Source organism: Gadus chalcogrammus, chromosome 16, assembly GCF_026213295.1.
Source record: "Gadus chalcogrammus isolate NIFS_2021 chromosome 16, NIFS_Gcha_1.0, whole genome shotgun sequence".
NCBI classification, from domain to species: Eukaryota; Metazoa; Chordata; class Actinopteri; order Gadiformes; family Gadidae; genus Gadus; species Gadus chalcogrammus.
The window spans coordinates 5,872,057-5,892,757 of NC_079427.1; the positions used below are offsets into that span (position 1 = coordinate 5,872,057).

Here is a 20,701-nt window from a genome sequence, read left to right on the forward strand (position 1 = left end):
AGGTATCTGAGTTCATCCCACAAACTGGACGGTCAAATACTGGAGATGGCAGGTGTTCCTACACTTTTCATGTAACCTGTGCACAAACCTTTCGCCAAGGATCCAGCAGAACTTTTAAAAGGTACAGTTTCAGAAAAGTGTGATTCTTATGATTTGTCTATATATTTATATCCCAGTATTACACTAATGGTCACTAATGGTTGAATGGAAGCTGTAAAAGCATAGTCCTACGCATACTCAATACCTTTTAGGGAAATGTTTATTGTGGCCATACCTTGACCCACTCTCCCCTGCTGTGTCCCATTTAAGGGTCCCGACCCACAGATTGAGAACCACTGCTAAGGGGATTAGTCTCAGTGTAAAGTTTTGCTAGCTGAGAAGATAAAGATGGCCGGCTGGCCACCAGAAGGTTGCTGGTTCAATCGTTGGTGCCTCCTGGGAAAGTGAATAGGTGACCATAACCTATGACACCTAACCCTATCCTCTCTACTGGAACAATGTTGAGTTGATTTGGACCTGGGTGATCGTTTGACTCCCAGCTGCAAGGTTCTGGGTTCGAACCACCATGTTTGCACTGGCAGTTTACTTGTAGACATCTTTGCGCAAAATTAGGAAAGCTGCTATAAGCATTTGTAGCTTGCCCTCATTTGTTTTGATTACATTGTGTTGATTAAGTCGCATGGCTCTCCTGCATGTGATGACTACCGGGCCGGCCATGGATCTGAAAACACGAGATTTATGAAACTCAATCAAAACAAGGTTTAATCAGGACATCAATAATTGCTGCTTTACATGCATATAACAAATCAGTTCACCAAGTTGCTTTTGGATAAAAGCCTGATGATATCTTCAGTTTGGGGAAGTGCATTTATTCCTGCTCGGTTTTCGACGAAGCCCGTCTTTGTGGAATCTTGAAATTGGTATGCTGCAAATCATAACCAAGCAGTTCTTCCATCCCCTTCCCACTGCCCTGACCTTTTCCTTCACTGAGAACCAAATCGGATAAGTCTGTATGCTAAAAAAAACAAAACTCGAAATTGGTCCATTTTTGGAGAGAGATGAATTCCTAACCCCCAAACCATGGAAAAGAAGTGTGCCTACATTCCGCAAGTCCATTGAATTTCCATTTCCTTCACATGAGCTTGTTGGCGCGGCCAGTAATGGACTCTGTAAAGACCAGCAGTGACCACTGACGTGTTCCCACTGCCGATTCAAATGTATTTTTGGAGTTTCAAACAAAGAGTCCCGTTGCAGTCAAGCGTTCAATAATAAGCCATAATAGCGAACGTCGAAATGTCATCCAAGGTTCAGTCACAAAGAATTTAAAATCTTGCAAAAATAAAGAACTGCTGCTTTGCGCTCTAAGAGCGCATGGCAAGGCAGTGGGCTTTTGTATTAACCGTCTGAGGAGGTAATAATGTCCACAAGAGGGAAGTCTTATCACATTCATCCCGGCAGTCCAGTGCCTTTCCTACTTTCTCTCTGTTTTAGAGGGAAGATGGAGGGATCAATGGAGGACTCGATGAGGGGCGCTGTAACGGAATGCAAAAGAAATACAAAAAAAGCCCCACACACTCCGGCCCCCTGTGGCTCAATGTCTATCCCTTTGAGTCACCCAAACCGTGCGCCAACTTTATTTATTTGAACGTCCGTATGCATACCGAGTTTAAAGTCAACGTCGCACAGGCCATTTTAACACGATACTGAACGTAGCCTTGTTTTGCAGGCAAATTAATTTACCATAATTCAAATAGTGTGCATTGTATATACATTACATTTGCATTCGCGGACCTATCGAGGGTTTCTGTGCACATGTAAACACGCACACACGAATACACACGACGTCGAACGACTAGTTTTGAGTTTCCCGAGGATCGTTTGGCTGCAGGACGACCCAGGCTCCTCCTCGTGAAACGTCATCCGACCCACCGCTCTCGCCCAGGCGTCAGCGATTGTCAGCAACACACACACACACACACACACGCACACACTGTGTAGTAGTCCAGGTTGTACAGTGCGTGGGGCGGTACTACTACACATAGCGGCATAACGACACATTGTTCTGCAGCCAAGCCAGCTTCAAGTAAATCGGAGGGGACTGGAACAAAATAAAGTTGAGTGGCCTTTGTTTGACTCATCATCGCGGACAACAGGGACTTGGCTGGAGGAGCATACATGGTGGGAGAGATCGCCTCCGACAAGCTTTTCTGAAAGCTACCGTTGGGACATCTGTAGGTCGTTTTATTCTCCTGGACACACACACGAACAAACGGCGTTGGACCCGAGCAGCCTAAGTACTAGAAGTTCGCTGCCGTCCACACAGCCATCGATCGCAGCCCTCCCGCCTACTTCTCTCAGCCCCCGGACTTCGGAGGGACGGAGCCTCAGTGTGGAAGCTGCAGCGGTGGACGCAGCGAGAGGAATAGGGTCTCTGGCGAAACCAACGCATAAGAGCTTTGAACAAATCATCTCCTTTCACCCGAGGCTTCAGAAGAGACCGTCGCTGAGCTTGAATTGCTGGCGGTTGGATTTCATTGGGAGGGGAGACAAAAACCGAATAGATTACTTCTAGTCTGAACTCTTCCACCGAGGATTCACCGCAGTTTGATGCACTCTCCTGCGGACCAGCGCATCTCCATAGGGGTTCTAGTTTGAAACAAGTCGCTTCGCCCTCAAGAAGTGGATAACTGTGAAGTTCCCCCAAGCATCTGGATTGGCGCAACTTGCATGCGCGGTCTTCTTGGTCATCTCGAGTAAACGTATCGATCGGTCGACTCAGGTTATCAGGGAGAAGATCCGGATAGTCGCGGTGCCATGGCTCTTTACGTAGGTGCATGGATCGTCCTGCTGGCGCTATGCGTCCACTGTAAGTTTAAAACATCATATTTACATTCATCTGCACGATCCTTCTTGATTCATCCATATGCCCCCTATATCCTCATTGTAATGTGCAATGACCAAACGGACTGAAACAGATAATTTGTTAATAATTATTAAATGATGGTTTTTCGTTGGACTATTAAGTGTATGCAAATTAATTAAAAATGTCCTTCGTCCATCAAAGGCATTTATTTGAGCCTGGCTGCAGTATTTCCCTGGCTGAGTCTAGAATAATGAATTTACTGTGCTAGCAGGCAGATGGCGATGTGCTCGAGCCGAGAGAAAAGTTGTGCGCTTGCACCCTAGAATCGTACGCTGATAATGCTTCCTTCACTATATTCAGATGCACTGTCCTCGGTTGAAGATTTATATTCGCAAATGAGTCAGAAATTTGCTTTGATATTCCACACCATATTCGATGAATATCCCCTGCACCTTCTGTACATGTGTGCAGCCTTGTTCCATGGATGTAATACAATATGTGAATATTCATGATCACACAGATTAAATATGGTTAACATTGACAACAGTTTCACCACACCAACACATTTGCACTGTTCTAGACACAGCAAAGGTGTGTTCCGGGAGAGAACCACGATGATGCCATTTCCATTTGATGGATGTGGAGGGGAGTGGGGTTTGAACATTCAGTAATTTTGAAGCATCTGCAGGCCTTTAAATGGAGACTTAGACCTATTTGTAGATATGTTTAATGCATCAACTTACACCTATGCATCATAGTTATTTGAAGGACTTTCTGAAAATACTGTTATTCTACTTGCATTGACAATCCACCTTAAGTGGAAAATAAACGCAGTGAAGAGCTCGAACATGGGTAATTTATGTGTTTGCCTGTGTCGGTGCTTCCAGTAGTATTTATGCAGGCAGTGGCATGTGTAAACCGACCCAGCCTATGCAAGACCGGTTGACGCAAGGAGTGGATGCATTATTCACAGGGTGTTAGCCAAGGCCAGCTAACTGGGAACTGAACACTAGGCTTCCAACCAGGACTTCTGTGTGGTTGACTTTTTTTTTTTTAATAAGGGTGATGCAAAGCTAAATTTGACTAATTGAACGTATTTCATGGATTTGGTGGAAGTTATGTTTACAAGCTACTATTTAGTAGTATATTTTTTTCTGCTATTAACCCTACATTCTGTACGTTTTTAAAGGGTTCCTTCTGTCCATGCATGGTACTGCACTATAGCCCACCATTTTTACATATTTGACTCATAGTTATTGTGATATATCACGATTAGAAATATAATCTCCAAAATACGGTCATAACAAGCCAACAATGCAGTCACTGAATCTCAATGCAAAATTCCCACACATGGGTATTCCAATCTTTTTTTAACGGTTGATTTTGTACTCCGACATTGTCACCCCTGCGATGTTATCAAATGCTTGGGTTGGTGGGATGTGTTGTGAGGCGGATGGAGACGTCGTGATCAAAAGGCCTGGCTGATTCACGGTGAGATGATCCCTGTTCTCGCTCTGAAGATCAGGATTAACCGGCTCCCCTGGGACCTCGCGTAAGAATTCATTTGAAGCGGTTCAATCAAGTGAAAGGAAATGTCTTCCAATTGCTCCTCAAGTGTGCGGGAAATGTCCCCTTTACATAACACACGGGATGTTTTCTGATTGTAACCGATCACTGTGGGATCAGACGCTCACTCCCCCCCCCCTCCCCCTCCCTACTCCTCCCTAATGGCACAGATTATTTTAACCCCCCCCCCCCCCCCCCCCCCTGCACCTGATGACTTAATAAGCCCCGGCTTTCTCTGAGAGTAAAAGCAGAAGGCTTTGGTCGTCTGCTTTTTTGCAGACCTATAGCTTTTGACATGTAAAAAAAACAAAGAATTTGTCTTTCACCCTTTGGGGTCAAAGGGCGGAGCAATAAACAGCCCTTGTTCCTTTGATAGCCTGATGGATATACAGCGTGTCCGGGACCCTCGGCTTTCCACCCCCCCATTGGGGATGCGTGGTCTCCCAAATGCGAACGTCAGAGGCTCTCTCTCCTTTTACGCCAGCCTAGCGTGGAGAATCCACCAAAAACATGCCACAGTCCTGACTACCGTAAGAAAGCACGTTGAGAAAAGAGCAGACAAACATCATTATGCACAGAATGGTGATTATTTGCCGCTCGCTCATTACACATTCATCCCAAGCAGACCGCATCGCTTGGCTCTCCCCCTCCGTCCGTCTGACGTTCTGTCTCAGACGAGGACTGGGCTTCTTCTTGTGATGCAGATTGATATTTTAATCGAGTCGGCATTGAATTAGCCAGCCAGGTGGCTGGCTTCGCTCTCAAGTAGTGCCGGGTATTGTACATACCTATACATTCTCAGAGCTGGGGATTTCTCCCGCCTCACATTCCAAGTGTAATTGGATCAAACATTTGATTTGGGGAATGTCTGCTCCTGAATGATGGATCGGCATCAACTTTGGATGTTCAATGATTCGCTAGGGGAATTTGTCTAGCTCTGAAACATAATCCCGGTGATAGGCTGGCAGCCTTTTTAACTCGACAAATGATTCCGCTCAGACCTTCTGTTGCTTGGTTTCTTGCCGTCGTTTGGTGCCATATTTGACGCAGATGGTGTTTGTGTGTTTGTGTGTGTGTCTGTGTGTGTGTGTGTGTGTGTGTGTGTGTGTGTGTGTGTGTGGCCATACTCCGACAGATCCTCTGTTTAGGAGCTTTTCTGAATATTCAATTGATTTTATTCCATGTATCGCAGTACGTGGGGTAGCTGAGGATAACACAGTGTTTGATTACACCATCATGTGCTCCCAAGGCTGTGGACGAGCGTTGAGGAAGTCCCTGCGGTCGGACTTTGATGGACGGCTTCATTGATTGGGCTGCTTAGCATTAATTACTCCCCCAAATTGTCTTGTGGTATAGCTGCCGCCCTGACAAGGTCGTCGCTGCGTCACCGGCGGTAACAGGTGTGTATACCAGAACCCCGGGGGGGACCGATGAGGGGTCTGGTGTTGTGTTGGAGTATGTGTGTTTGATTGGCCAGTTTATGGTGAGCACTGGGTGGGGCACGGTGAGTTGTTTTTTTTACAACCCACAGATGAGGCCGGGCACCAATGTCCTTGTCCACTCAGGGGGGGTAGGGGGTTGGGGTGCGGGGGTGGGGTTTCCGGTTGATTTACTTTTTCTGCTCAGCTCATTTGCTCGCTCACTCTGTCTCTCTCTGTCTCTCTATCTGTCTCTTTCCCTCTCTCTCTCTGTCTTCTTTCTTTAATTAATTTCCTCTCCCTCGTTTTTCTTTCTTTGTCTCGCTCTCTTTATTTCTTCGACGTCTCCCTCTCCTTCTCCTTTATTCTCCTTGGGAGCGTGGCTGCAGTTCCACCTCGCCCCCCCCTGGCATTTAGTGGCCTGTGGTCCGCCTGTCACAGGAGAAGCAGCAGCCATTATGGGCTAGTTAGGCCTCGGAGGTTGACGTGTGAATGCAGAGTGGTGTGATCCCGGTTCCCCCGGGAGCAGGGAGAGGAGAGAGGAGATGGAGAGAGGAGGACAAACAGAGAATGGATACCCGAAAAGATCAGTAGATTACCCTCCAATCAGTGTTCCTTTGTTTGTACCATAGTGCATGTCCTTTTATTCATACAACATCCTTTCTTCCGTGTGGTGTTTTCACATTGACACATTTTCCCACCATGATCCTAATGTTTGGTATGCCCCTCCAGTCGCCCATGTCTCTCTGTCGTCTTGGAGCATCGCCTGGCCTCGGTGCATGTCCGCGTATCAGGCCGCTGATAAATAAAACATGACGATAAGCACTGAACCTCAATAATGGAAAGGTTATGACAAATGGAGTGCCTTTGGTGTGCGCATGGCTGCACAAACAGTATTAAGGCGAAAGTAAATTAATTCTCTGCGAGTCTCTCTCTCTCTCTCTCTCTCTTTGGAGCCTGCTGTAAAATTATACGGGTCGTCCACCAATCATAGAAATAATAAGTGTTTGTTCTAGTTCGTCCTATGAATCACAGGATGAGGGATCACTTATGCTTGAGGGCTAATCCGTCATGTCTGTCCTTGTGTGGACTTGATCCTCCCAGCCTTTTGCCAGAGAGCGCCAGCCTTGCTTTTGTTCGGCAGCATGGCGGTCTTAGTGTACGCTCCTTGAGGCCGTGCTGTCTTAGCATGCGATTGGAATGGCGAGCACGTTTAACTGTGAGCAGTGGCTGCAATTTTCTGCCTTCAGATCCTTGAAATTATTTTCTGTTTCAGTTCAAATCGCAGAATCAGCTCTGGGGGGGGGGGAGGGTGGGGAAGAACGGAAATCAATAAAGGGCCTCTCGATATTGCTTATATGCTTTTCTCATTTGGCGTTAATCTGTTCCACTGATTTCCCCCCCCTCTGTCTGATTTGGCTGCCTCTTGTTCAGAGATTAAACGGTTAAATCCTTCATCTGGTTCTGTGGAGGAAATGACTGACTAGCCTTGTTCCACGCTTCCTTCGCTATTGTGCCAGCATCTGGAGATTGAACTGTCATGGTTCCTTCTAGCAAGATGCTGCTATTCTCAAGGGGCAGAGTGGGCGCCATTACCTTTGCATGTGCTAATCCAACTGTGTATGTAGTTGTTGTATTTGTTGTTGTGATGCAGGATTGGCTGTAAGCAGATGCCTGAAATTTTGACTCATCTGTCATCCCTCAAAGTTCTGGCAGTTTGGTATTGGCTTTTATTTCGATAATTCATTTCAGTTGTTTTTATTCCCCCGCTGAATCTGAGGCTGTGACGTAATGTATTTACTCATGCGTCCCCGAGTACTTTGAGTAAAGTTGTGGCTGTGATCAAAACGGCTTTAGTTTATATTAGCCGAATGCAATATACATCCTACAATAGAAATATCAGAAGAAATCAACCCGATAAATCATCTATGCACATAACTCTACATATCATGAATAAGTTAATAAATAAGTTATTTAAGTACAACGCATGACAAACGCAGCCTACCTACATTACAGCTCATTGCATAGGCGTCTCATGCTGACACATCAGATACAGTAACTGTAGAATAGCCAACAGGACTAAAGTGAGCATTTCCAAGGTGGTCCTCTGTTCCTTCCCGCCCCCCCGCCAGTCAATATCATTGTGTTTCCACTAAAGCCGTTTGTCTACAAAATAAAAGCCGGTTAGCTCCCCCCCACCCCCTATACAGCCTATATATCACTTGCCTGGACTCGTCTGAACAACTGTCTAAACAACCGTCTCAGTCTATGTTCTTGAATTTTGATTTGGAATCCAGGGATGTTATTTTATGATATAAATATATATATTTCCCATTCCTATCTGTGTTTTTGTATTCATGTTTTCCCTTTCCTTTCATTTTCTACTCTGGTTTTGTATTACAATTTTTGTGTCTTCAGCGACAATGACAGTGGGAGTGACAAACCATTTCCCTCAGGATTAATAAAGTTGCCTGAATGTGGATCTCTGAATGATAGATGGTACATCTAGCCGGGGTACCTCGTCTCCCGGTCGCATTCATCAAGAAATGCAACAATGGAGAGAACTCCCTGGTAGGAAGGACATTTTAGGTGTGTCTGTGTGTGTGTGTGTGTGTAATGTGTGTGTTGATCCTCAACCAAAACCATCTATTATTCAAATATTACCATATCAAAGTTTACCTCGGATTCCTTCATCCTCCCCTACCTGCCCCCCTCACCCCCTCACCCCCCCCACCCCCCCGTGGTGCATGCTGAGATCTAGCCGGGTGAGCTTGAATCCAAGGGGGGCGTGGGGGTTGCTTTTTGTGAAAATCGCTCTTGTTTTTTTTTTTAACGAGCCATGGCGTTGTTCAGCCATTTAATATTCCTCGCTGCCATCTCTCTGGGAGCAGAGCGCGCTTCAAAGCAACAGCCTGGCTGTAAACGTGCCGGAATGGGGATGGGTGGCACGTGGAAAACACAACCGCAGGTTTATTCCCGCTGACGTACCGATAAGCTCATGCGTGTCGGAGGCGCGTCAGAAAAGCCGCCTTATCAAAACCTTGCAGTGCCGGGGAATAGCAACAATGAGCTCCCTATAGAAAAGCTACATTGATACCTGGGTGTTTTATGTGTCTCTATACTGACAGTGATGGTCTCTCCTGACCGGGACCCCCGTACCTTGTCTGAGCCCCTGTCATCATTCTCTTTTTATATTCCTTTTTATGGGCTTTCAGCCGGGCCTTTATGGACAGCCCGGTGAGGACGGGCAGGGATTCGGGGGATGTAAGAGAGAGGGGAATGAATGACATGCGGCACTGACGAGAACCACGGGGGGGGGGGAATCAAACCTCTGGTGGCTACAAGGCTACATGGTTAGCTCGTTAGCGGGTTGAGCCGTCCTGTGATCCCACACAGCTCTTTTTCCAAAGATCCGCACTCCGGCTATGAAGTGGCCGTGTTCTAATGGAGGACTCTGTGGGCAGCCTGTAAAGGACCGGTTCAACAGCGCACACATTAAAAGACGTGTTTGTCTGCTGTTAATCAACGTGGTGGCTTCCTGCGTTTCGGCTCGGGCGGTCTGGCAGTGCAGTCGCAGAGATGGAGGGCGAGTTGGTCCGCTATCGATTTGTTCCTTTTTTCATTCACCAAGAGGTTTCCCACCAAAGGGACTAATGTTGCCGGTTATCGAACAGCCGGCCTCATGCCTGGCTGGGTTCTGCTTTAGTGTTGTACCGTTTGTGTTCCTATTCATTATTTTTTTATCCGGCCAAATGACCGCTCTTTGTATGTCCTCCGTTTTTTTTCCTGTTCCTGTGTCTCGTTTCGGTTGTTATGAAAGAAATGTGTTAAGCCTAGGTTAACTTTTGTCATTTGAGCGTGTATGTGTCTGTGTGTGTGCACGTGTCTGTGTGTGTACATGTACTTGTATGTGTGTGGGTGTCCTTGCACGAGAGTGACATCAGAAGCAAGCGTTAATACAGACACCGCGCTGGTCGCACCTGCCTGGTCTCAGAATAGAGCGGACGTGAACGCCTGAGAGGACAAAGGACTTCATTAGCAGCTCTTCATATCGATTCAAATGCAAAGCACTTACCGACAGCGCTGCATGCCTCTCACACACCATTGCTCTGTGCATGAACATGTCCGAAACGAGAGCTGCACTACAATCACTACATGCACACATTGTAGCTTTCTAGGCAAAGCCGGCCCAAAAGGTTTCCGCCGGACGTTGGATAGACAGCTGGACGTTATTGATGGAATCAAATATCACCATCTATTCGTCCCATGGCTCCACCGAAGAGGGGATACGGGGGGGGATGGTCGAGGTTTGGCCAACGTCAGACGGGATTTAAGTTAAATAACGGAAATAGGAACAATTTGAGAAACCGTGCTTTTCGCCAATTAGCGCTAATGTTGCAACCGTGTGGGAATGAGAGTGAGGCAGGTAGAGGCATTCATCTCCATCTCCCTCAGGTTGCGCTGCCTAATGAGTCCGCCAAATGCGGTCACTTTGCCCTGAAAATAAAAATGAGTCTTGAGTGCGACAATATTTCATGTTTGTATGCTTAATATAGCAACCTCCAGTCCCAGCGTTTATAGCTCTATCTGATTATTTAATGTACATTGTTGCGGGTCTGTGGGAAGGATATGTATGTAATGTCTATCTTTGTATATGCATATTCTTCTTAGATACTTCATATATATTTAATTGTTGTATATTTTACTTACTCTATTTAGTTTCTACTATTGCCTATATATTTCTCTCTCCTCTATTTTAAGGGTGATCTCTCCATCTGTGAGCAGGGCACCCGTGACCACAGCGCGTTGCCCGTTCTGGGGACGTTTGTGTCGTGCGTATGTGTTGGAGTTGCGTGCGCGATGCGTGACGCGGTCTGTGGACGCTTTTTCGGTCGCTATTCCGCCCCCCCACCCCCCCACCACCACCACCACCACTGCAAGGGTCTGACGCGGCGCTCCTGACGAGAGCTGCGCGGGGGAAGCCTGAGGTCTCCTGGGAGAACTGGCTTCTGAAGCTCTGTCTCTGTCCTACCTGCTCCCTCCCCCCCCCCCTCCCACCTCCCCCCTTCCCCCATACTCCCAACCATTCCCATTCCCTCGCCTCTCCCCTTCTTCCTCTACCAACTACTACAACTCCCAGAGGGCCTTGCCTTTCTCTCTCTCTCTCTCTCTCTCTCTCTCTCTCTCTCGGTCTCTCTGTCTCTCTGTCTCTCGGTCTCTCGGTCTCTGTCTCTCGGTCTCTCTGTTTATCTGTCTCTCTCTGTCTGTGTGTGTGTGTGTATGGTATACCTTATCCTGCAGATACGCACGCACGCACATGCACACGCCTCTTCCGCATGCATCATCATCAAAGTTTGCATCGGTCCAGTCCTCTCCAGCGCCCTCCAGAAGCTCTGTGCTTCGGAAGTCTTTTTCTCTTCTCCTCTCCCTCATCCCCTCGCTATGAACGCACCAGCGCGCTCTGCACCCAGGCCTTCAAAATCATGGAAACGTGGGCAGGAGGGCGGGCTATGGTTGGGGGCGGGGGGGGGGGCTGTGAGGGCGGTATTCATCCGAGCCAACGGCATCAAAAGTTCCGGTTTGGTTGACAAACCCTGAGGGCTTGGAGGTTGGGTTGGGGGGGGGGGGGGGGGTTCTTCCTGTCTGCCGCTGCCGGCTGCCCATCTGAGTCACATTTCCCTGATCCCCCTCCCCCATCAGCATCACCAGCCCCGGCATCACCCACCATGACCCCCCCCCCCCCCCCCCCCCCTCCTGATCAGACCCCGGACGAGGCCGTGCACAGCTAAAGTGAACAGCATGTTGTTCCATGACCCCAACCCCACGCACGCACGCACACACCCGCACACAAACGCACACAAACGCATGCACACGCTAACACAAACACAAACACGCACACGCACGCGCGCACACACACTCCAACATGGCTTTGTATTCAGGGAGGGTGGAAACGATGTGCGTTGTTGATGTTTCAGCTGGAGGCTGTGTGTCCCTGGGGGTCTGATGGCGAAGTAACTTTGGTGTACCTGGCACGACGTTTCCTGCGTCAGCGTTCTGTCTTCAAAATGAATACATGGTATAGAAAAATTAAATAAAAAAATCTTCGTAATGAGAAAGTGAACGTCAAGTCCACTTTTAAGGGTGACGTTCTCCTGCTTTGCCGTGTGTGTGTGTGTGTGTGTGTGTGTGTGTGTGTGTGTGTGTGTGTGTGTGTGTGTGTGTGTGTGTGTGTGTGTGTGTGTGTGTGTGTGTGTGTGTGTGTGTGTGTGTGTGTGTACACGCGGTCCTCCAGCTGCCAAAGACCCCGCTTTGCTCCGCGGCACGTCTGCCAGAGTCAGACCTCTTTGCTCGGTCATGGAGCCCAATGATTTGCGATGGAAAGTAAAGGGCTGGACGAGAAGGAAAACAACTGAGACTGGGGGGTGGGGGGAGATTTATATGTAGGGTCTCCGCAGGGGAGCCGGGAGGCTAAGGGGGTTTGCTGGGGGGTCACGGCGTTGCTCAATGAGACTGTTCCAGAGCTATTCCAGTCTTCCTTGAAATACCGCTGTTGGCTTGAAAAACGCCTTTTGTGTAAAGCGGCTGGGGACTCCTGCTGGATAAAGACGGTTATTCAAAGATAACTTTATTTAATTTCTATTCCCGCGGCAGCTGACGAGGCTGTTGTTCGGGCTTCACATGCCGATGCTGAGCGGGAAAATTGTGGCTGCACCTCAGCGGTGATTCTGCCGTTGTGTTTGTTCACTAATCAACCCGAATGCAAAACTTGGAAAATTGTTATGACTCATAACATTGTTAAACTCACATTTAAATACAAAGCCTGTTCTTGTGATCGCAATCATTGGAGACTGTGCTAGTTCTTAAACGGCTGCGTTCCTGGGAACAAGCGGTAGCCAGGGTTACCGTAGGGAGGAACAGAGCAGTTTTGGGAAATGACAGCACATTATTCACAAGATGGCTGCAAACACACAAAGTAATGTAAAAATAGTCAAGGGATCAGGCTGATTAGATTGGGTGTGTGTTTTGCCCTGCCGTCCACTGAGTGTGTCTGGGTTTGGAGTTATTAGGGAGGGAGGAGGGAAAGCAATTTGTATCCGAAGCCAACTGTAGTGGAGGTAATCCTAGCAGGGGGCAGGTTCCAGCGTGAGGCCGGGGGTTTAATGGGTTAATCCCACTGATACACTGCTGGGATTTACCAGCGTCATTCTGGTGGAAGTCTCTCTCTCTCTCTCTCTCTCTCTCTCTCTCTCTCTCTCTCTCTCTCCTCTCTCTCTCTCTCTCTCTCTCTCTCTCTCTCTCTCTCTCTCTCTCTCTCTCTCTCTCTCTCTCTCTCTCTCTCTCTCTCTCTCTCTCTCTCTCTCTCTCTCGCCCTCCCTCCCTCCCTCTCACGTCTCTCTCTTGCCTTCTCTCTCCCTCTTGCTCCCTCTTGCACACACGTTGGGAGTGAGAAGTAAAGAGTTGTGTTAGTGGGGCCTGTGGGGGTGGTGGGGAGGGGGCGGGGGTCAGTCAGACTCACTACACTGATGCTTTCTGACAGAGGGGGTGTGGGTGTTTGTATACGTGTGTGTTGGTGCGTGTCTATATAGATATTTATGTATTTGTGTGTGTGTGTGGGGGAGGGATAGTGTTATTTGTTTTCTGTGGGCAGAGTAGCGAGGGCGAGATCAGCCACGCGTGAACGCGCGTGCACGGGAGAGGTCGTGCACGGGCGCCAGCGCACGCCCCGGCCGTGCGCCCCCCCCCCCCCCCTCGTGATTCTGACCCACTTCCCCCCCCCCCCCCCACCCAGCCCTCCTTACCCCCCCCCCCTCCCCGCTCATCGCTGCCGCTTTAATTGCCGCTCGCTACACTCGGCCCATCTGCTTACCGGCGCTCCGTTGCTATGGAGACGCTGGGAGGCTTTTCGGATTTGCTGCGGACAGAGCAATAGGGAAATAGAGGTCAGGGCGGGGGGGGTGGGGGGGGGGGGGTGGAGGTGACGTAGGGGTGGAGGACGGTCATAGGTGCTCCGGAGAGGAGAGGAGAGGGGTCTGTGTGCTTTGAAAGGACACACCTGTAGTGTGCAGCTCTACACAGGGCGGGCTGTGTGTGTGTGGCTGAGTCACCGTGGCGCACAGGGAAGGAGAAGAGCTCCAGTGAGTTGAGGCTCGCTGGTTAAGGCTCGCATTTAATGCAAGAGTTTTCGTTTTTTTTCATAGTTCATGGTTAACACAATATAATATTGGTATAATTGCGACTTTGTTCTTTTTGAATTTGTGTGTACACACCCGGTGTTTATTTGAGTTGAACACGTCTTTTTTTGTATGTGCTTACTGTTCTAAAACGGGCACTCTGGGGACTTCCCTCAAACCTCGCGAGGAGCCTATTTAAACGAATGTGCAATGTGATAATTAGCTTTAGCCTGTTAAAAATCATCCCTTTTTAGATGTACATATTCAGTCTCGCTGTGGTCTCGTTTGTCTGCTCCAAATCAGGACGAGAGGGGCATTTTAAACGTCTTTCTTAACCGTCGTCTCTGTCTCTTTATTTTTTTCTACTTCTACTGACTTTCCTTCCAATCACACGGCTCACTGAGAGGGAAGTTGTCTTCGCCTTCCAATTAATACTCAGGCGCTACGCTAACATCGCTACGCTAGCATCTCCGCGCTAACACTGCCTGTCGGCACCACTTGATTCAGGTGCCGCTTGTTGTACAGTTAGCATTGCTGCTGCCACCCCGTGCCTCCCGCGTCCCACGGGCCAGTTCCGCTCAAATGCTACGCGCTCTGTGCTTCTTTAATTTAAATTCACACCCTCGTTTCGCTGTTTAAACGCTTTCGAATGGGCTGCTGGTATCGACCTCTCCCCGGACGCCAATCCAGGAGAATCTGTTCATATTTACTGCTTCGCTACTTCAAAGGTCAATATTGGTGTCTTTTCTATTTTAGTTTGCTACTCATAGGTCAACACCTCGTTTATAACCCGGCGCGGATGAGATGAAGTTTTGTTTTAAACTGCATTTTGCCGTCGGACGCATCATTTCTCTCTTCTCTCTCTCTATAATTCCTTTCCCTTGTCTCTGTATACTAAGAATACAATAGAGCAGACGTGTATTGTAATTAGAATATTCTGTCAATCGCTCTGATTGGATTTAATAGGACGTGGCTACTGCCTCGTACTGTGTCAGTCCCTTGGCGTTGCACACAGCACAGCCTAGCGCATAGCATACAGCCTATGGACAAAACAATCCCCAATCCCGCCTTGCGATTTTTCTTCTCGTAGTTTAGGGACTGTGTCATGCAAAGGCCTGTGCACTAAATCCATAATAGACTGGGGGACTGGCACACAAAAACAACGTCTAGCAAGAGCCTTGACAGCCCTGCGTAACTTTGAAGCCAGAGTTGTATCTGCATGAAAGGACGCCGAAGACGCAAACCCTCTGCCCCCCCTCCCAACTCTCCCCCCCCCCCCCCCCCCGTCATTCACAGCAGACATAATACGACTGGAAGCTGTCTAGGGGGAAGAGAGAAAGCGAGGGGGAGAAAAGGTAGAGGCTGTCAATTTGGCACAGAGGCAGTGCTTGATCTCCACCTGCCGTTAGCTGGACGTGAAGTCGGAGCCCGGCGGATAACGAGAGACCAGCGAGCCAGGCCCATGTAATTGGACGCTGGAGTCTGTGTCGAGGTAGCGTTGGGAGGGTTAGGGGGGGGGGGGGGGGGGGGTGGGGGGGGTTGGGGGGGGGGGGGCGCTGTCAGAGCGGTGTGCTGGAGAGGGGGGAGGTAGGGGGGAAAGATGGAAGCTGGAAGCTGGGCTGGCTGTCCGTCATCTCGCTCCCCCTCAAGGTCAAGGTCATGGCGGTTAGCGTCCGCCACCGCCGCGGGCGTCGCGGGCTCGTTGTTGCAACGGCGGCGGCGGCAGATCTAGAAATGTGGCGCTGCCGACTGATTAGAGGGATAGATTAGCTTATATTCGCGGTGAATCAAAAGCTGTGATGGATGCGGTGTTGAATGGAGGAACAGGGGAACCGCCGGGGCTGATCAGAACAATGGCGGTGCCAGTGGGGGGGGGGATGTTTCCACATTAAGGGTTGTTTTGTTTATTCCCGTGCGTGCCCTTCGTGTCCTCGCCAGGGGACGGCAGACCGAGCACTTGACACAAACCAACGTCGACGTGGAGCGCAAATGGTGTCCTTCTCCCGGGAGGAGGGGTGGGTTGAGGGGGGGGGGGGGGTGTTGGGGGGGCGCGTAGTCCGCTGCGCAGCGGCGCGTGGTATTTGTATGGGTGTTTCTCCCTCCTGATTGCGGTCGGAGTGGGGCCCGCGGTGGCGAGGGAGACGTGATTACACCCACCACCTTAAGAGCGGCGCGTCTTGGCCGCCTTTTTGATTTGTTTGACTTTGCCCGCATCTCCGCCGTGTGAGCCGCGTTCCCGCCGCTGATTGGCGACGCTGAACTGCGGATGATCCCACTTTTAAAAAGGGGGAGTGCGCTCGTGTCCGCTCGTGTTTGGTTTTCAGGCTCAACTCTGCGGGCTAAAATAAGGACAACTGTCTTTGTCTCTTTTGATGGGCAACTGGTATGGCGGGGCTGTCGAGAGAGGAGTGCACAAAGGATGTGAGAGGAGGGGGGGGGAGAGTAGGGAGGGAGGTGGGGAGGTGGGGGGGGGGGGAATGGGGGAGGGCAAGGGGAGAGGATGCTCAGAATCCGCACAGTATTCACTCTTCCTCACCACTCAACACAGCATATTTATTTATTTACTCAAGCTGCCATTTTGAGTTAGAAAGAGAGAGAAAAGGGAGCGAGAGAGAGCGAGCGAGAGAGTGAGAGAGCGAATGAGAGAGAGAGAGAGAATGGGAGATGCATGAAGCCACTTGCGGTCTCTGCGGATGCTGCTGATGTGTGTGTGGGGCCAGGCCAAGAGATGGAAGGATTGATGATTGGTGAATGAGTGTCTGGGGAATACTGACACCCCCAACTGCGCCACGCGCTTTGAGCGTTGCAGAATTCAACATGGCGCCGAAACCCCAAGGCCACGTCCCAGACTGCTGCCACTTCCTTCCCCTTAGATTGACACCATCCAGGCAACAATTGTTGGAGTCACTTCACATGTTCGGCTCTTTTTTTTTGGGGTACGTTGGAAAAATGTATGGGAAATAATAGGTTGATTCGATTTGGATTTCATCAATGGATTCGGTGCTTCGGAACTTTAAGGTTAATTCAATATGCGATAACGCACACAAATGCCTCCATCAAATTGCTTAAGTGTAGTTCATTTGTGGGATTTTGTCAGTAAAATGTGTCCCATTTACTCGATGGTTAGCAGGCTATTCTCTATAATATAAATAAACTATGAACCTACTCCAGCTGATATCAAGAAAAAATATAGAATTGAATTGGCAGACACTCGTTGATAACAGCCGAAGATATTTGTCAGTGGAGATATGTGCAAATAGAGTAAGCATGAATAATGCTATAATAATCCCTACCGATTTGGTGTTTTATTGAATGGATGAGGGATAGAAACACAGCGTCAATCCAGTTTTTACGTTTGTTCACAGCCTTGGGCGGCAGCATATTCATTTTTTGTCCTACCCTTGTTCTAGTTCTTGGTGAATCTGGTATCAAAGGGGCAGTTTATTTAACTTTTTACACCAAGTGATTAACAAAGCAAACCCAGCCTTGCTTGCAGTGTGGGTGTGCAGATATACAGTGTGTTTAATGAGTAGTCTGTCAACCGCTCCCGGAGGTAGACAAAGACGTCCCCAATGAAAGAGGTATCTGTAAGCTTTGAACGCTCGCTGCCTGCCTACACAACTTGGGTTCTCACCTGGCCAAGACAATGGTGCTGTTTGGCTTTTTTAAACGCGCCGTACAAGTACAACAAGGGGAAGCGATAAAGAGCTTATTAAGCCCATGTTGTATTTTGAATTAAAGGAATTTCAAGGATGGGTCACAGGCCAGGCTGCCATGAATAGGCTCTTTGTGCGTCCTCTGGGAGACTGGTTTGTGTGGCGGTTCCCGGTGTAGATAGAGATCTGTGCGGGGTGCATATGAATACTGAACGGCTGGATGGCAGCATGGATTATTTTTCATGATAAACACGGGTTCATCTTATGGCTGTGTTTAATTGTCCTCGGTTGCTAATCCTCTGAGAATCTTGTGTTGTGCTGTAAGGCACGATGTTTGCGGTCGGCTAGACGATGTAATCATAAACTCTGTTCACCTACACGATGAACAGAGTGGTGCACTTTTAGTCAAATGTCAATAAATAAGAATAATTAATGCATGATTCATAGATTGCTATTTGTACTGTCGGTATTATGCGTGTCTCTGCTTATGTTGTCTTCATTACTTTGATAAGAAACGATTCTGTTTTATCTGCAAGATTAATTCAATGTGGCCAATTAATATTGGTGACTGGAGATGTGTCTTTTCCCCTCCCACCTCACATTATTTGTGTTCCTGACTTGAATATCAATCTGTGTCATTAATATTGAAATGCGAAATGTCAGGAGTGGCTGTGCGCCCTTCAGACTGTGGAACAAGTGTTTCCTCCTTGAATCTGCACGGCCCGAAACCCCACCACCACCGCGCGCAGACAAAATATCCCCCTTGAAGTCCATCGAAACGCCTTCAGGAAGATCGCATCACAAACGCCAGCCTTCCTTCACAGGCTGCATGCTATCTTTGTGCCATGTTTAGCAGAACACTTACTCCTACATGCAGTGGGGGTGGATAAGCGTTTCAACTCCCAGCCAAAATGTAGTGGGTTCAATCCCCTAATGTCTGCAGCCTACCTGTTTGCATCCTTGAGCAAAGTGCCCTGACCTTCTACTCGGTCCTCAGTGGCATGTATGTTGTGTACATTGAGTGTAACTTGCTGTGAATGAAAGTGTGTGCTGTAATCCCTAAATGGTAGAATCGCAGCACATACATGCATGTGTAATGAGTCGGTGGGCCATGCATGCGTGTTCCCCACAGAAGGGCAAAACAAGCTCACATGCGTCCATCGCAACCCAGCGACGTTCCGAGAGATTCCTCTCCCGCATCGAGTCTCATGCCACACGGGAGCTGCGGCGGCGCGCAAGCTTCCTTGAGCGTGCTGGCTTGCAAGCATGCGCGGCGGTATTTTTAGTAACTTGCGTGCGTGCGTGCGTGTGTTCGCGCTGGGCAAATCTGCGCACTCAAACGCAATGTGTCAGAACGCCGTAGCATTAACATTCACTCGGATGAAGAGGAAGCACACTAACACTGTGCCCTGAGCGGAGTGGGAGGGAGGGGGGAGAGGGAGAGGGAGAGAGAGAGAGGTCACGTGCTGACCTCATTGTGTGTGCACGAGTAAATGCAACTGGGCTGCGTGAGTGTTGTGCAGCTCTCCCTGCATAACGAGATCAACACAGAAGGGTAAAAAGGACAAACATTAGTATTGTTTGATATATTCTGGCATCGTATGGGATACTGTAGTAATGTATAGAGACTAACGCATTCATAGACTGTTATAGTATGGGTTAGCATAGTATATATCGCAGTTGATATAGCGCAAGGTATCTTCAGACTAGTGCAATATGGTATAACTACCATATGTCCATGTAAGAGCAGATGAGGCATCTGAAAATAAGCCTCTACTGAAAGTAGTTGCATGTGCAATGTATGTAATGTATTTATGTATGCATGTATATATGTTTACATATAATGGCTGTTATTCCGATTGTGGTCTACTCTATAATTTATTTTGGATGATGTGATAAAAGATGTTGTATTTATAATGGAAAAACATGTGACAAAATGATGCCTTAAAAATAAAACTTGCTTTGTCTGCTTTGATTCGTCTTGACAAGCAGCCAAGGAATACCAAAGTATTCATTTTAGAATGATCAGACAAGCAAGCAAAATTCATCTGCATAATGTGCTAGTCTACTGTTCTGTTCTCTCTGCAGTACCGGGTATTTTTACAACAATACCAGTGCCTAGAAGATTCAAATCATTTAACCTTTGGTCGATCAGCGAATAGATTAATAATTGTAATTGATATGACACATCGAGGCCCAAGGTTAATGAGCAAAGCATCTGTGCGGGCGTAAACTCCCCCCCAGTGTCTAGATATTTGGTTACCCAATTTATCCTGTAAGCACGTCCCAAGGTGGCCCTCGGCATCCATCATTGGCTGTCACTTCTCCTCATTGAGAACCCCATAAGTTAGTCCCGAATACATGAGTCCCTAAATCTATGTCCCTACAAGTAAGTCCCTACAAATTAGTTCAATAACCACGTCCCCATAATCACGTCCCCATCACTAGATCTATATCACTACGGAAGTCCATATAAAGTAATTCCCATAAAGCTTTCCAACATAAGTAGGTCCCCATGGGGTAGTAGCTATACCCAAGTCCCCATAGGATGGCCAATCATAAGGTGATTCCCATAAGGAAGTCCCACTTCCTCACCATTTTGGCCCTCTGAGATCACAGCTGGTTCTCCTTCTGCTGCAGGCTTCCTGGGAGCAGGTGCCCCCTGCAGAATGGCAAGCTAGCAGGTGTTAATCACAGCTAATCCAGGCCTCCGTCGCGCGTGGGCTTTCCAAAGAGGCGTGGCCTTGTCAAAACACACTTTCTTTGTGTCTGCCCTTTGACCTCTTGTCTCTAACACCACAAGTGTTTTGGGTTGTTGTGTCGAGTGTGCAAAAGGGAAAACCGAATGAGCTTAAGGCCAGGTTGGCTGAGAATTTGTTTTGCAGTCGTCTCTGAAAAAGGTTCTGGGTGAATTTTAGATATTGGTAAATGTAAAATGATCAACCAGAAGGTTTTGGATGTGTTTTCACTCCTATCAACCCAACGGGTCGTTTTAGTAGGGCAAGCGTCTTGTTATTGTCAGGTTAC

General features: G+C 48.4%; 1 protein-coding gene across 1 annotated transcript in view; it reads left to right on the forward strand.

The window, feature by feature from the left end:
• Positions 1-1,976: 1,976 nt before the first annotated feature.
• The window catches only part of nectin1b (nectin cell adhesion molecule 1b), a 100,371-nt gene continuing 81,646 nt past the window's right edge, over positions 1,977-20,701 (forward strand). Inside the window, exon 1 of the mRNA XM_056610624.1 lies at positions 1,977-2,866. Coding sequence (XP_056466599.1) covers positions 2,815-2,866 — 52 coding nt within the window. The 5' untranslated portion in view covers positions 1,977-2,814. The remainder of the gene's footprint in view (positions 2,867-20,701) is intronic.